Source organism: Syngnathoides biaculeatus, chromosome 15 (genome assembly GCF_019802595.1).
Source record: "Syngnathoides biaculeatus isolate LvHL_M chromosome 15, ASM1980259v1, whole genome shotgun sequence".
Classification (NCBI taxonomy): Eukaryota; Metazoa; Chordata; class Actinopteri; order Syngnathiformes; family Syngnathidae; genus Syngnathoides; species Syngnathoides biaculeatus.
In genome coordinates, this window is record NC_084654.1 from 4,276,698 (window position 1) to 4,294,533 (window position 17,836).

Here is a 17,836-nt window from a genome sequence, read left to right on the forward strand (position 1 = left end):
TAGCAAGGCTGCATAAAGTGAACCGCGTTGTAGTGAGGGAATACTTTATACACTGACATGTTTCTGTGTTTCTCAGTCTCGCCAGAGGTGCTTGGATTTCTGGCAGCCGTCGGACTCTTCATTATCATCATGACTCTCCTCTTCTGGTACCTCAACAACAAGTTGCTACTAAATAATGCAGGGAGCCTTCAGTGCCTTGATGACTTCAGGAAAAAAACTGAATTGCCAGGTGAACCAACGTTAAATTTACATAGCTGTTCTACTTAAACCGTCTTACTTACTTACTTCTTACGAGGGCGGCACGGTGAGGCAGCTGAAGAGCCTTGGCAGTGTAGAGAATGGATGGATGATGTTTGTTCAAAATGCAGCCAGACAAAAAATAGTTTTAGGGGACAGATGGGGGGGAGAACGAACAAGGGGAATAGGAGTGAAAACAATAGCAGAATAAATTAAGCAGACTCGATATTTGACGACAGGCAACGTCTTATTTGTGGACAGAGGGGAGACACCCGGTGAGGATATTTAACAACAAACCAATAAATGGGACAAGATGAGAGAGGACAAAACAAAAAAAGGCAGGATGTGACAGGATTGTGGAAATGAGCAAAGTAGTGCTACTGATGAGTGATGTTGTGGCTTTTATTGTGTCGAAACACTTGTAAGAACATGAGTTGATATCCCAAAACAACCTCTTTTATTGTTAGTGGTGCTAGCCAGAGGTCACTCAAGTAACTTTACAGTAAATAACAAAATTAATAAAATTTTGAGGTCTTGAATTAAGTGCATACGCATTCTAATAGAGCCATTTTAAAACTCTGCTCCCTCTTGGTGGATGAAACATCAAACAACATCTAGGTGGGACTGGTTTCTACAGTAGAGAACATAATTGTGATGAGAAAAAACTCAACCAACTAATACTTGACTAAACCTAATACTGCAAAAACAGTACGTAAAAATAATCCACCTATCCCATTTTTGAATACTGTTCATTACATACAGAAGTAATCCAAAATCTCTTCAATGAATTTGTCTTTTTCTTTTCAATTCTGACACCTGTGATTTGCCTTTTTCATTCGATAATACTGTAATCAATAGCAGCAGATATTAGTGTTCCCTGCTATTCACATGGGTCAGGGACCGAGCCCTGGGACAAACAGTGAAGCTCTGCGAGTAAGTGACACCCCAAAAAGGTTTTTATGACCTATTTATGTTACAAGATCCCGGCAAAGCATCCATCCATTTTTAGTACCACCTATCTACACAGGCAAAGCCAAATATGAACCCCTTTCCTCGGAACTGAGAGGAGGATGTGGTAACTAATTCCACTGCTGGCAAAGCACTACCTTTCAATAAATGAAGCCTATAAATGCACTTCAGCATATCCCTGCCACCAAAATGCAACATAATGGCACTGAGGCCAAGCCTTCAGCACAACAACAGCAAATAGATGAACTTTCCAGTCACAGTTCCTCCCTGAAATTCTCCAGTAGGTGAATTTGAAAATTCTTTACTGGGTTTCACGCTTCTGAATATTAGATATTTTAACACAACCTCAGAGAATAAAATGTTTGCTTCTGTGGTAAGTTTCATCAGAAATATATCTCATACTCATGCTCATGTTAAAATAAATAAATGAAAGGCGATAAGTTTTGTAGTAGGGTTTAAGTTATTATACAGGGTTCGCACGTGTCCCTAAAAGTCCCTAAAAACCCCTAAATTTTCGAAGGTGCATTTAGGGGCTTCCTAAAAGTCCTTAAAATCCGCGAAAACCGGTCAAGCCCCTAAAAAGGCCTTAAATTATAAAAATTCAAAGGGAGGACCTCTACCGCCAAAATTCTCCCGAAAAAAAAATTATCTTTTATTTAAAAAAAAAAAATAGCAAAAAAAACTGCCAGAAATTGTCAACGGAAGTCACCGTGTTGACAACGAGTCGCCATATTGTCGTCGATATTCCATTGTTTGTTTCCGTGAGTCGGCATTTCACTTCGTCTTCGTTACGTCTTTCGTCGATCCAACTTGTATCATGGGAAGTGCATTTTTCAAGATGCTTGTGTTGAAAGTAAGGAGTTTGGAAGCTGGGTGAGAAAGCGTGGGTTTGACGTGGTCCTGGATGCAGTTGTCTCCGATGGAAAGAATTATTCGCTCAACTTCCGGAATAGCTTCCAATGAAAGCTTCGTCACGCTAATGCCAGGAATCAAATACAAATTCTTGCAAGATACATAAAAGTCGATAACACTACAGAATTGTATGCTAGGATCTTGTTCTTTTCCTTTCGGCTTGGTACTCTGTCATAGGCTTTCTCTAGAGCCACAAAGACACAATGTAGCTCCTTTTGACCTTCTCTGTACTTTTCCATGAGCATCCTCAAGGCAAATAATGTCTCTGTGGTAGTCTTTCTAGGCATGAAACCATACTATTGCTCGCAGATACATACTTGTGTCCTGAGTCTAGCCTCCACTACTCTTTCCCATAACTTTATTGTGTGGCTCATCAACTTTATTCCTCTATAATTCCCACAGCTCTGAACATCGCCTTTGTTCTTAAAAATGGGAACTTGAACACTTTTCCTCCATTCTTCAGGGATCTTTTCGCCTGATAGTATTCTGTTGAATAAGTTGGTCAAAAACTCCACAGCCATCTCTCCAAATTGCTTCCATACCTCCACTGGTATGTCATCAGGACCAACTGCCTTTTCATTTTTCATCCTTTGTAGTGGCTTTCTGACTTCCCCCTTACTAATCATTGCCACTTCCTGGTCCTTCACACTTGCCTCTTCAAGTCTTCTTTCTCTCTCATTTTCTTCATTCATCAACTTCTCAAAGTATTCTTTCCATCTATTTAGCACACTACTGGGACCAGTCAACACATTTCCATCTCTATCCTTCATCACTCTTACCTGCTGCACATCCTTCCCATCTCTATCCCTCTGTCTGGCCAACCTGTAGAGATCCTTTTCTCCTTCTTTCGTGTCCAACCTGGTGTACATGTCTTCATATGCCTCTTGTTTAGCCTTTGCCACCCCTACTTTTGCCCTACGTTGCATCTCGATGTACTCCTTTCGCCTCTCCTCAGTCCTCTCAGTGTTCCACTTCTTCTTCGCGAATCTCTTTCCTTGTATGACTCCCTGTATTTTGGGGTTCCACCACCAAGTCTACTTCTCCCCTTTCCTACCAAAAGACACACCAAGTACTCTCCTGCCTGTCTCTCTGATTACCTTTGGTGTCGTAGTCCAGTCTTCCGGGAGCTTCTGCTGTCCATCGAGAGCTTGTCTCACCTCTTTCCGAAAGGCCGCACAACATTCTTCCTTTCTCAGCTTCCACCACATGGTTCTCTGCTCTACCTTTGTCTTCTTAATCTTCCTACCTACCACCAGAGTCATCCTACACACCACCATCCTATACTGTTGAGCTACACTCTCCCCGACCACTGCTTTACAGTCAGTAATCTCCTTCAGATTACATCGTCTGCACAAAATATAATACACCTGCGTGCTTCTACCTCCGCTCTTGTAGGTCACTATATGTTCCTCCCTCTTCTGGAAATAAGTGTTCACTACAGCCATCTCCATCCTTTTTGCAAAGTCCACCACCATCTCTCCCTCAAAGTTCCTTTCCTGGATGCCGTACTTAACCATCACTTCTTCATCGCCCCTGTTTCCTTTACCAATATGTCCATTACAATCTGCACCAATCACAACTCTCTCGCTGTCTGGGATGCTCAGAACTACTTCATCTAGTTCCTTCCAGAATTTCTCTTTCAACTCTAGGTCACATCGTACCTGTGGGGCAGAGCCGCTAACCACATTATACATAACACCCTCAATTTCAAATTTTAGTCTCATCACTCGATCTGATACTCTTTTCACCTCCAAGACATTCTTATTCAGCTCTTCCTTTAAAATATCCCCTACTCCATTTCTCTTCCCATCTACTCTGTGGTAGAATAATTTAAACCCTGCTCCTAAACTTCTAGCCTTACTACCTTTCCACCTGCTCTCTTGGATGCACAGAATATCAACCTTTCTCCTAATCATCATGTCAACCAACTCCTGAGCTTTTCCTGTCATAGTCCCAACATTCAAAGACCCGACACTCAGTTGTAGGCTCTGTGCATTCCTCTTTTTCTTCTGACGACGGATCCGGTTTCCTCCTCTTCTTTGTCTTCGACCCACAGTAGCTGAATTTCCACCGACGCCCTGGAGGTTAGCAGTGCCGGGGGCGGGCGTTGTTAACCTGGGCCACGACCAATCCGGTATGGGATTCTTTAGATGAACACTCATATTTGTTTGGCACAGTTTTTACGCCGGATGCCCTTTCTGACGCAACCCTCTGCATTTATCCGGGCTTGGGACCGGCCTACAAATTGCACTGGTTTGTGCCCCCATAGGGCTGTATTAATTGTATGCTAGGACAAACAGCCAAATTACACGAAAAGTGCAGAGAACGTCAGAAAGAGCTACATTGTGTCTTTGTGGATCTAGAAAAACCCCATGACAGAATACCAAGAGAGGAACTGTGGTACTGCATGCGTAGGTCTCGTGTGATGGAGAAATATGTCAGAATAATAAAGGACATGTATGAGGGCAGCAAAAGAGTGGTAAGGTTTGCTGTAGGAGTGACAGAAGAATTTAAGGTGGAGGTGGGACTGCATCAGGGATCAGCTCTGAGCCACTTCGTGGATAGGCTGACAGATGAGTTTAGAATGGAATCCCCTTGGACCATGATGTTCGCAGATGATATCGTGATCAGCAGTGAAAGCAGGGAGCAGGTGGAGGAACAATTAGAAAGGAAGAGGCATGCACTGGAAAGGAGAGGAATGAAGATTAGCCGAAATAAAACAGAATATATATGTGTGAATGAGAGGGGCGGAGGAGGAAGACTGAACCTCCAGGGAGAAGAGATAGCGAGGGTGGACAACTTCAAATACTTGGGGTCAACAATACAGAGCAATGGAGAGTGTGGTCAGGAAGTGAAGAAATGGGTCCAAGCGGGGTGGAACAGTTTGCGGAAGATTTCTATGTGTGTGTGTGTGTTCTATGTAACAGAAAAGTATCCGCCAGGATGAAGGGAAAGTTTTATAAACCAGTGGTGAGGCCGGCCATGATGTACGGATTAGAGACGGTGGCCCTGAAGAAACAAAGGGAAGCAGTACTTGAGGTAGCAGAAATGAAGATTCTGAGGTTCTCGCTTGGTGTGAACAGGTTGGATAGGATTAAAGGTGAGCTCATTAGAGGGGGAGCCAAAGTTGGATGATTTGGAGACAAGGTGAGAGAGAGCAGACTTCGATGGTTTGGACATGTTCAGAGGTGAGAGAGTGAGTACATTGGTACAAGGGTGCTGAGGATGGAGCCGCCAGGCAAAAGAGCGAGAGGAAGACCAAAGAGAAGGGTGATGGATGTTGTGAGGGAGGACATGAGGACAGTGGATGTTAGAGAGGACGATGCACGAGATAAGCTTAGATGGGAAAAGATGACGCGCTGTGGCAACCCCTAACAGGACAAGCCGAACGAAAAAGAAGAATTAATGAATGTTCCTGAGATTTGAGAGGAACCCAAAGTGCCCGGAGAAATCCTACTCAGGGACGGGCACAACATGTAAAATCCACATAGATGGGGCCGGGAGGAGGCATGCACTGGAAAGGAGAGGAATGAAGATTAGCCGAAGTGAAATGTGGGTGAATGATAGTGGTGGAGGGGAAGAGTGAGCCTACAGGGACAAGAGATAGCAAGGGTGGATGGCTTCAAACAATTGGGGTCAGCAATCCAGAGCAATGGTGAGTGTGGTAAGGAAGTGAAGAAACGGGTCCAAGCAAGTTGGAACGGCTGGCAGAAGATGTCTGGTGTGTTATGTGACAGAAGAGTCTCTGCTAGGATGAATGGCAAAGTTTATAAGACATTGGTGAGTCCGGCAATGATGTACGGATTAGAGACAGCGGCACTGAAGATGTTGAGGTTCTCGCTCGGAATGAGCAGGTTGGATAGGATTAGAAATTAGCTCATTAGAGGGACAGCCAAAGTTGGATGTTTTGGAGACAAGGTTAGAGAGCGCATACTTAGATGGTTTGGAAACGTCCAGAGGTGAGAGAGTGAGTATATTGGTGGAAGGGTGCTGATGATGGAGCTTCCAAGCAAAAGAGCAAGAGGAAGACCAAAGAAAAGTTAAGAGTGGCACATGTGGAAATGGTTTCTTTTTGTCTGCTTCCCTGTTACTTAAAGACTGTGAGAATTCAGAGCTCACTTTCACACTTTGGGCATGTTCACTTTTGCTGCTTGTGGTTTAGAGATTAATGGCAGTATTTTGAATTATTTTGAGGGAACAATAAATTTACACTGTTCTATAAGATGGACACTGACTACTTTTCATTGTGTCAGAGTCATTTCTTCGGTCTTGTCCCATAAATACATGTAATTAAATATCTGCAGAAATGTGAGGGGTGGAGTGCACTCACTTTGGGAGATACTGTATCAGTGCACTTTCACATGATGGGGGTTCTGTCTTCACTTTAGCACTTCACTTTAGCAGGTAAAATGTCGGACATTTTCCCTTTTTCTTCCCATAAATCATCTGTTACATAGGTTCGCTTGGTTATGGTTCTGTATTGTGAATGTGGTATGTTCACACACAGGCCACAATACCATCTTCACAAATTACTTTGTCCACCATTGCACGAGTTGTTGCTATGTTAACAATGTTAATGCTTCTTGACAAAGGTGATAATGCAGCATTTGTCTTGACAGTTTTGAAAGTATTAGAGAAATATTAATTTAACGTGCTTATTAATTTAGGTCTAGTTTTTACTTCAATACAACTGTACTAAATCATACTGAATTGAAGGAAAGACAAGACAGCAATTCATACTCACCTTTACACTGTCACTGATTTGGATCTAAAAACCAGCCATGAAATCCAAAGAACTGTGTGCAGATAAAAAACAGAAGACACAGACTGGGTTCAAGGTTTCCAGCAAACATGTCTCGTAAAATGGGGGGGGCTCACCCTTGTATTCGATTAATGATTTGTGTCTGTCATTTCTTCTCACAACAGAGAAGCTTTACACTGACGGCGATCAGCATGCGTCATCATCAGACAGCGATGACGAATTGATGGGTCAGTATCAAGAAGCAGTCAGTCGGGCCCAACGTCTCAGAGGAAGAGTCAAGGTGTCTGTTAATATCAGACATGCGGGACACTTCAAGTGGGAGCGCCGACAGAAGTACAGCCCCCTGACGGTTGATCATGACGGCTACAGCAGTGACGCCTCAGCCGATGTAGGTAGGTTTACTGTCAATTAATTTGGACGATTGTATCATTTTCCTCAACACATCATGAAACATTTCCTTTAAACTAAAAGCTTCCTAACAAGTTTGAGCCAAACTCATTTTATTAAACTTCCAAACAAAGTCCCACCACAATGTACACACTCGTACACACATAGTTAATTTAAAGAGGCGATCAAAGTGAAGCTCCCATTCAACACACTCTCCATGGGTGGGTTGTGAAACAGTCAACTGTCTGCATATTTTTGAGGTATGTTTTTTTTAATTTTTATTTTTATAAATATGCTTCATTCACAGTACAAAAATAAAAATTAAATATGGACAGGGGTACCAATTCTAGAAGGATCAGTCTTTTCCCTGCATTGATCTGTTATGACATTTCACTAGAAGAATGTTCAGTCATTTTAAAACATGAACAACTTCCAAGTGAGCTCCAGCTTTACCATGTACATAAATCATTTCGGGCTGTGTAGCAATTTTCTGTATGCTATGTCAGGCGATGGCCTTGAGAGGGAGAGGGAGGGAGGGAGAGAGAGAGCAGCTGAAATAAGTATTTAACACATCAACATTTTTATCACTAAATATACTTTTTAAGGTGTTATTGACCTGAAAATATTACCAGATGTTGGAAACAACCCGAGTAATCCATACATACCAAGAAAGTACAAAAAAGATGGGAAATTACGTTGTATAAAAATGTGAAATGACACAGGGAAAAAAATATTAAACAGATGAAGAAAGGAAGGTGCAGAAGGCATGGAAAACCAAGAAAACGGGTCGGATCGCTTGGGCAGTAGCTTTAGCAGGGATACCCAGACTACCCTGCCTCAACCTACACTAAAATCCATAAATAAAAAAACACCAATGCAGCCCCATGTCAACATACACACATACACTCAGTAGAAACTTTACAGAACCTACCTCGTAGCCAGTAGTTGTGGGGCTCGTCCAATATAGTGATTGTCCGTTTCATTGAAGCCCATTTTGAGGTCATATGCACCGATATTACTGTTCAGAAAAAAATTCTCATTTTTCCATGACATTATATGTCCACTACAGTTAAGTTATTTTAAATACTGTAGTGATTAAATAAAAATGTAATTAATTTAGAATGGAATGGTAAAACGTGAGTCATTACCAGCCTCACTTCTTGTTTTGCGTGATTTCATAAAACAGGAAGTTTAAAAATCTAATTTTTGATGTAAGAGGGGCACCGTACTAAGTAGTAGTAGTACTTTGAGAAGTTAATGAATGAAGAAATGGGTGAAAAGGTAGAGTAGGAGAGGCAAGCGTGAATGACTGGCAAGTTGCTTTGATTAGTATGGGAGAAGTTCAAAAGGCACTGAAAAGAATGAAAAATCGAAAGACAGTTGGTCCCGATGACATACCAGTGGAGGTATGGAAGCAGTTTTGTAAGGTGGCTGTAGTGTTTTTGACCAACTTATTCAATAGAATACTAGTGGGAGAGAAGATGCCAGAAGAATGGAGGAAAAGTGTGCTAGTCCTCATTTTTAAGAACAAAGGTGATGTTCAGAACTGTGGAAATGACAGAGGAATAAAGATGATGTGCCACACAATGAAGTTATGGGAAAAAGTTGTGGATGCTAGACCCAGGACAGAAGTAAGTATCTGCGAGCAACAGTATGGTTTCATGTCCAGAAAGAGTACCACAGATGCACTATTTGCCTTGAGGATGCTCGTGGAAAGGTACAGAGAAGGTCAGAAGGAGCTACATTGTGTTTTTATAGACCTAGAGAAAGCCTATGAGAGAGTACCAAGAGAGGAACTATGGTATGGCATGCACAAGTCTGGTGTGGCGGAGAAATATGTTAGAATCGTACAGGACATGTATGAAGGTACCAGAACAGCAGTGAGTTGTGCCGTGGTGTGTCACAAGAATTTAGGGTAGAGGTGGGACTGCATCAGGGTTCTGCGCTGAGCCCCTTCCTGTTTGCGATAGTAATGGATAGGCTGACAGATGAGGTTAGACTGGATTCCACTTGGACCATGATGTTCGCAAATGATATTGTGAACTGCAGTGGAAGCAGGGAATAGGCAGAGGAACAGTTAGAACGATGGAGGTACGCACTGGAAAGGAGAGGAATGAAGATTAGCCGTAGTAAAACAGAATATATGTGCGTGAATGAGAGGTACGGAGGAGGAAGAGTGAAGCTCCAGGGAGAAGAGATAGTGAAATTGGATGACTTCAAATACCTAGAGTCAACAATCCAGAGCAATGGAGTGTGTGGTAAGGAAGTGAAGAAACGGGTCCAAGCATGGTGGAACAGTTGGCCATAGGTGTCTGGTGTTCTATGTGACAGAAGTGTATCTGCCAGGATGAAGGGCAATATTTATAAAACAGTGGTGAGCCTGGCCATGATGTACGGATTAGACGGTGGCCCTGAAAAAAACAACAGGAAGCAGAACTTGAGGTAGCAGAAATGAAGATTTTGAGGTTCTCGCTTGATGTGAACAGGTTGGTTAGGATTAGAAATGAGCTAGAGGGACAGCCAAAGTTGGATGTTTTTGAGACAAGGCGAGAGAGAAAAGATGACACGCTGTGGGGACCCCGAAAGGCACAAGCCGAAAAAAAAAAGAAGATGATGATGAGAAATGTGATTATTAATTAGTGATCAATCTTAAAACCGGAAAGGTGCTTCACTTTTTGAATTAAATAAGAGTTCTCCATAACCAGAGCCTTTTTGTGTTCTCCTTAACACACAAAAACAAAAGGATGCACATAGTGAATTTTATAGAATTTTTAATGGGATTTTAAGGGAATCTACGACAAAAGACCAATGCAATAAAGCAAACAACACAAGGACAGACAAATGTTGGCTTAAGAAACTGAGTTAAGATGTGAAATGGGGTCAATGAGCGTCGAATTGCCAGGCACGTAGTGGGAGTTTTGGTTCGTGTAAATTTAACCAAAATATCCACTAATGTGTACTTTTCGTAGAGTGCAAAGTTGGGCTTACGAGTGTTGACAATAATTGAGTGAGGCAGGTCAAGCTTCCAGGTTTAGTCCAAGGACATGTGTTCCCCAGAAGTCTGGAGTGGACGTGTAGTGTTCACTTCCATCCTTCTCCATGATTGCTCGAGCTCCACGACAAGTGGCTTTGAGCTGGTGCAAGGATGCTTTGGAGTCGTAGCTGCTCCTTGACGGGTGTGCATCACCTCGGGGTGAGGTGGGACCTTTCGGCTAGACCTAGTGTGTGAAGACGGGCCAGTTGAAGACCGAAAACCCAAACCAGACCATACTCGAGCCGACTAGAGAAAAAGCATGAATCTGGCGGTTTTATGCCTGTAAAGCGACAAAAGGAGTTTCTCACACCCCTATTTTTCCTTTGTGTCACCACCTTGTCAAAACAAAACGGGAGGTTAGACGCTGCCTCCTTGACCGTTACTTTTCCTTTCAGGATTAATTTGGGGTTAAAACCAGTGGATGTGTAAAGTATCAATCAAGTATCAATGATTGGATTTCAAATAATGAGACCATTTCACCTCTTTCACGCCCTTCTCTAACTCCCGTGATGAATATTCACGTGTTATAATTGCATACTGACACGAGCATCTCAAAGTTTGCAATGGAATTCGCATGATGTTTTTGTTTTGTTTTTTTCGGTTGGGGCAGTTGAAGAAAGATTTAGGTTCAAGTAACTTGATTGTCAGATGTGTTATACATACAATGACATATTACATGACATACATGAAAGGGTTATTCTTCTCAGACCTGTGGTGATATAAGAGACATAAACAGTAAAAAATCTCTTTATTTGTCTTTTCCCTTTGGCCCGTCCCATTAGGGGTCACCACAGCGCGTCATCTTTTTCCATGCAAGCCTCCTGCATCTTGCTCTCTAACACCAACAGCCCTCGTGTGTTGGATCACAACATTCCTCAGCCTTCTCTTTGGTTTTCCTCTCGCTCTCTTGCCTTGCAGCTCTATCCTCAACATCCTTTAACGATGTGTATGTTGTTTGCCAAACTTTTAACACGGATGCCCTTCCTGACACCACCCTCTGAATTTATCTGGGCTTTGGACTGACCTACAGGTTGCACTGGCTTGTAATCCCCATTGGGCTGCATTCACTGCAATGCACTGTGTTGAATGGTGAGCTGAATTCGATGAGCAGCATTCTGATTGGTAGGTGATGGGTGAGTGGAGGGCAATGGAGATACAATCATCGGTTGAGTGGTTGGACCGATATGAAGGTGAAGGTGGGATTGCATCAGGGATCAGCGCTGAGCCCCTTCCTGTTCGCTGTGGTAATGGATAGGCTGACAGATGATGTTAGACTGGAATCCCCTTGGACCATGATGTTGGCAGATGATATTGTGATATGCAGGGTAAGAAGGGAGGATGTGGAGGAACATTATGAAAGATGGAGGCATGCACTGGAAAGGAGAGGAGTGAAGATGAGCCGAAGTAAAGCAGAATATATGCGTGTGAATGAGAGGGATGGAGGGAGAAGAGTGAGGCTCCAGGTTCAAGAGATTGCAAGGGTAGATGACTTCAAATACTTGGGGTCAACAATCCAGAGCAATGGTGAGTGTGGTAAGGATGTGAAGAGATGGGTCCAAGCAGGTTGGAACAGCTGGTGGAAGGTTTCTGGTGTGTTATGTGACAGAAAAGTCTCTTCTAGGATGAAGGGCAAAGTTTATAAAGCAGTGGTGAGGCGGCCATGAAGTACAGATTAGAGATGGTGGAACTAAATTGACAACAGAAAGCAGAACTGGAGGTGGCAGAAATTAAGATGTTGAGGTTCTCTCTGTGAGTGAGGAGGTTGGATAGTATTAGAACCAACCTCAACAGAGGGACAGCCAAAGTTGAATGTTTTGGAGACAAGGTTCGAGAGAGCAGACTTGATGGTTTGGACATGTCCAGAGGCGAGAGAGTGAGTATATTGGTAGAAGGGTGCTGAGGATGGAGCTGCCAGGTAAAAGAGTGAGAAGAAGACCATAGAAAAGGTTGATGGATGTTGTGAGAACACATGAGGACAGTGGGTGTTAGAGAGGAAGATGCATGAGAAAGGCTTAGATGGAAAAAGGTGGCACGCTGTGGCAACCCCTAATGGGAAAAGCCCAAAGGAAAATCATCATTGGACTCTCGAGTGGTGAAGGTGAGTCTGGGTTTGGCTGTTGTCAGAAGAAGGTTACTTGTCTGTCTGCTTTGCCCCAACTGTGAGGTTTGGTGAAGGGTGGATTATGGTGTGGGATTATTTTTCAGGAGCTGTGCTTGGCCCCGTAGTTCTACTGAAAGCAACTCTGACTGCTTCACCATACAAAGACAATTTTTGGACAGTTGTGATTGGTTTGGTACTTGCCCCTTCCTCATTCCAACATGACTGTGTAACAGTGAATAAAGCAAGCTCCATGAAGAAATGGATGTCTGGTGAGGATGAACTTGACTGACTTGTACAAAGTCCAGAACTCTATGCAAAAGAACACCTTTGAAATGAATAAGAGCAGAAACTGAGAGCCACACCTACTTTTCCAACATCAATGTGTGACCTCACAAGTTTCCTTCTGGAAGAATTGTAAAAAAATCTCACAAATAAAACTTGTGAACAGCCTACCTAGAAGAGTTGAGGCCAGAAGAGTTGAGTCCTAGCTGCAAAGGGTGGACCGAAAACCTATTGAACCCACTGGATTACTTTTGGGGATTTTACTTAAATTCATACAATAAGTGACTTAAGGCAGGTGAGCAGTTATTTTGGTAAGATATAGTATATATTAAACGCTATGTAAATGTAAATTACGATGAAAAAAGTCATCCAGTAGAAAGTGATCTCTGGTTCAGAAATTTGAAATAATCTGGCTGTTCAAATGTTACATGCTTTCAATGACACTGTTATGTCACGACCCACAAAACATCTTTTCTGAAATCACTGCGTCATATTTAACTTCCTTTTTGTTTTAGAAATTGGGTTTTTACTTTAATGTCGAGGGCATTCTATTTAAAGCATTCTTAAATATGCTGCTGAGTGATAAAATTTTCAGGAAAGTTTTTTTCAATGTTTTTTGAGCCAAGGGACACTTTTTTCATTCAAAAAAATCCCATGGCACAGCACCAGCAGAAAATGTAAAAATGAATCTGTGTCATCTATATGAACAATATACAGTTATTCTCACCAAAGAATAGTGAATAAAGATCATATAAAATACATTTAATAATCAGATTTTACTCACTTAATGTGACACCTGGGCCTGTTTAGATGAACATAGAGCTGATATTCTGGTAGGAATCAATGAAAGGCAAACACAAAGCTCTTCCGCAACAGCTCTCAGTCTCTCTGCTTTTACTTTTTATAGTAGTCAGGCTTGAAAAGCCTCACACCGATGTTGTGGAAAATGGGAATAATGTCAAAAAAGCTTTGTTCAGCAGAATGGCGCCAACAAAAAGCTGTCCAAAGATATATCGGCAAAGCTTAGCTTTAAACTTGTCTCAGTTCAGTTAGTTCCTCCTGTTCCTGTAAAGTCATGATGTCCTTTCCACCAACCAACCGATGCCGAACTGTGTGGACTCCCCACCTAGTCAAGGGATTGAATGTAAGCTGAAGAAAAATAAAATTAAATCTTCTCCTTGAGTCACTGATGGTGTAGTGATACACACGCCTGCCTTTGGTGTGGCCAGCGTGTGCTCGATTCCCGCTCAGTGATTGTGTCTCTATCTGCCCTGTGACTGACTGGCGACCAGTTCAGGGTGTAGTCCGCCTTTCGCCCGAAGCTAGCTGGGATAGGCTCCAGCTTTCCCGCAATACTTTTGAGGATAAGCGGCTTGACATGACATCTTCTCCTCAAGTCTTTTTTAATGTTTCAGTTATCTCACAATGCTGCTGTGTTGACATTTTGTCATCACTTGGTGAATATGAACATTTCAAGATGACCATTTTCCATGTTGTTTCCAGAGTTGCAGCTTTGAGCGGAATCCTTTTATTGTAGCTGTATTTTTGAGCAGGTTTTCATTTCAGCCTTGCATACATGTGTTCAGTTTATTCAGATGATGGAAAATGTCAGCCAGGAATGCCAGGTTTGCACACTACTCAAGAGTTACAAGGAGTTTTGTGTAATCGGGCCTCTCATTTGTCAGAAACACCTTTATTTCCTCCAGCTGTTCATAAACACGGGCCAGCACCTTCCCACAGGACAATCACCAGACTTCCATATGAAAGAATAAGGCTTTATTTATGCTCTGCGGCCATTTCCTCACATAAGGATAGAAAAATGGGATTTTTCATGGGTCTCGATTATACAAAGTTCACCATGTGCACAGCATCATCCAACACAAGAACAACGTGGACCTCAACAGTATAAAAAGCAATGCGTTACTATAACATCTTTCTTTCACTTTGCTTAAAAAGCCTTTTGTGCATCTGACCATGGCTGCCGCTCCCATCAGTGCAGAGAACTGTACACTTTACCATTTAAGTCCACTTTATTCAGAGGGGACCTGAAAAATTTCCTCTCCTGTTGTTTTTTGTTGCATTGGCTGGCAATTCTTTTTTTTCCTCTATCCACAAACCACACATTGCCCAGGAGTTGAGCTTGCCCATGAATATCAGTGCACTCGTCAAGTTTCAATGCCAACTTAGTGCTGATACGAACCTTTTCAAAAACTAAAGTTTCAATGTCTACAGACAAGTCACCAATACATGTGTAAATGAAAGAGGGACCTCGGCTATTTTTAGCCACTTTAGGTCCAGGCATCTCATTTACAATTACTTTATAGGCAGGAAGTATTCATGTCTCTGCCACAGTGTGTGACTTTTTAAATTAGGCTACAAGTTCAACAATATGATCGATTTAGGGGCTTTCTCATTATATGTTTGTTTTTCTAATCAACATTGCCTGTTCCTCAAAGTGTGTATGAAGGCAAACAAAATTCTTTGCATTCTTGTTCTGAAGTGAACGGTGTTTCATTTCAAGATGTCCTTTAACCTTACTTGGATTTATTTGGACTGTTTGATAGCTTTTCACCACACACCTAGCACAACAGAGTCATAATCATTGGATCCCTGGTGAGAGTAAATCCAAATGAAAGATACCTTTCGCTACATTGCCTCATGCCAGAGAATTTCCACGAGCAAAACCGTCTTTGGGTTTTTTTTTTTTACCTCCACCCATATTTGGGTGTTCATCTGAGTCAGAATTTTGTCCAGAGTTAAATTCTGAGCATCTCATATTTTCAAAAACCTTTCCCTCACTGTCACCGTATTGCTTCACTAGAAACAATGCCACTGTCGCCACTTGACACATCACTTCTTCTTTTCTTGTCGCCTTGTCCCGTTATTGGTTGCCACAGCGTGTCAACTTTTTCCATGTCCACCTATCTCCTGCATCTTCCTCTCTAACACCAACTGGCCCAACGAGCCTCAACTTTCTTTCACATAACTTAGTTTTATTTGTGTGGCTCATCAACTTTCTTCCTCTGTAGTTCCCACAGCTCTGCAAAATTGCCAGTTTTTTTAAAAATGGGACCTAGCACACTTTTCCTCCATTCTTCAGGCATCTTCTCGTCCTCTAGTATTCTGTTGAATAAGTTAGTTAAAAACTACACTGCCACCTCTCCAAATTGCTTCCATACCTCCACCAGTATGTCATCAAGTCCAACTTCCTTTCTATTTTTCATCCTGTTCAATGCCTTTCTAACTTCCCCCTTACTAATCATTGCCACTTCCTGGTCCTTCACACGTGCTTCTTCTATTCTTCATTCTCTCTCATTTTCTTTGTTCACCAACTTCTCAAAGTATTCTTTCCATCTATTTAGCACACTACTGGCATGAGTCAACACATTTCCATCTCTATCCTTAATCACCCTTACCTACTGCACATCCTTCCCATCGCTATCCCTCTGTCTGGCCAACCTGAAGAGATCCTTTTCTCCTTTTTCGTGTCCAACCTGGTGTACATGTCGTCATATGGCTCTAGTTTACCCTTCGCCACCTCTACCTTTGTCCCACGTCGCATCTCAATGTATTCCTTTCGCCTCTCTTCAGTCCTCTATGTGTCCCACTTGTTCTTCTTCTTTCTTTGTATCTTCTTCTTTTCCTTTCGGCTTGTCCCGTTAGGGGTCGCCACAGCGTGTCATCTTTTGCCATCTTAGCCTATCTCCTGCATCTTCCTCTCTAACCCCAACTGCCCTCATGTCTTCCCTCACCACATCCATAAACCTTCTCTTTGGTCTTCCTCTCGCTCTTTTGCCTGGGAGCGCCATCCTCAGCATCCTTCTACCAATATACTCACTCTCTCGCCTCTGAACATGTCCAAACCATCGAAGTCTGCTCTCTCGAATCTTGTCTCCAAAACATCCAGCTTTGGCCGTCCCTCGAATGAGCTCATTTCTAATCCTATCCAACCTGGTCACTCCGAGCGAGAACCTCAACATCTTCATTTCTGCCACCTCCAGTTCAGCTTCCTGTTGTTTCTTCAGTGCCACCGTCTCTAATCCGTACATCATGGCCGGCCTCACCACTGTTTTGTAAACTTTGCCTTTCATCCTAGCAGACACTCTTCTGTCACATAACACACCAGACACCTTTCGCCAGCTGTTCCAACCTGCTTGGACCCGTTTCTTCACTTCCTGACCACACTCTCCATTGCTCTGTATTGTTGACCCCAAGTATTTGAAGTCGTCCACCCTCGCTATCTCTTCTCCCTGTAGCCTCACTCTTCCCCCTCTACTTTTCTCATTCACGCACATATATTCTGTTTTACTTCGGCTAATCTTCATTCCTCTCCTTTCCAGTGCATGTCTCCATCTTTCCAATTGTTCCTCTGCATGCTCCCTGCTTTCACTGCATATGACAATATCATCTGCGAACATCATGGTCCAAGGGGATTCCAGTCTAACCTCATCTGTCAGCCTATTCATTACCACTGCAAACAGGAAGGGGCTCAGAGCTGATCCCTGATGCAGTCCCACCTCCACCTTAAATTCCTCTGTCACACCTAAGGCACACCTCACCATTGTTCTGCTACCATCATACATGTCCTGTACTATTTTAACATACTTCTCTGCCACACCAGACTTACGCATGCAGTACCACAGTTCCTCTCTTGGTACTCTGTCATAGGCTTTCTCTAGATCCACAAAGACACAATGTAGCTCCTTCTGACCTTCTCTGTACTTTTCCACGAGCATCCTCAAGGCAAATAATGCATCTGTGGTACTCTTTCTAGGCATGAAACCATACTGTTGCTCGCAGATACTTACTTCTGTCCTGAGTCTAGCCTCCACTACTCTTTCCCATAACTTCATTGTGTGGCTCATCAACTTTATTCCTCTATAGTTCCCACAGCTCTGAACATCCCCTTTGTTCTTAAAAATGGGAAATAGAACACTTTTCCTCCATTCTTCAGGCATCTTTTCGCCCGCTAGTATTCTGTTGAATAAGTTGGTCAAAAACTCCACAGCCATCTCTCCAAATTGCTTCCATACCTCTACCGGTATGTCATCAGGACCAACTGCCTTTCCATTTTTCATCCTTTGTAGTGCCTTTCTGACTTCCCCCTTAGTAATCATTTCCACTTCCTGGTCCTTCACTCTTGCCTCTTCAA

At 42.7% G+C, this 17,836-nt stretch overlaps 1 protein-coding gene across 5 annotated transcripts in view; it reads left to right on the top strand.

Annotated features, from left to right (window-relative positions):
• LOC133513047 (synaptotagmin-14-like) overlaps positions 1–17,836 on the top strand; it is a 110,580-nt gene that overhangs the window by 54,377 nt on the left and 38,367 nt on the right. For all 5 annotated transcript variants that reach the window (XM_061843310.1, XM_061843313.1, XM_061843314.1 and 2 more), the window contains 2 exons: positions 77–229; positions 7,045–7,272. In XM_061843310.1, the coding sequence (XP_061699294.1) occupies positions 77–229; positions 7,045–7,272 (381 nt within the window). The remainder of the gene's footprint in view (positions 1–76; positions 230–7,044; positions 7,273–17,836) is intronic.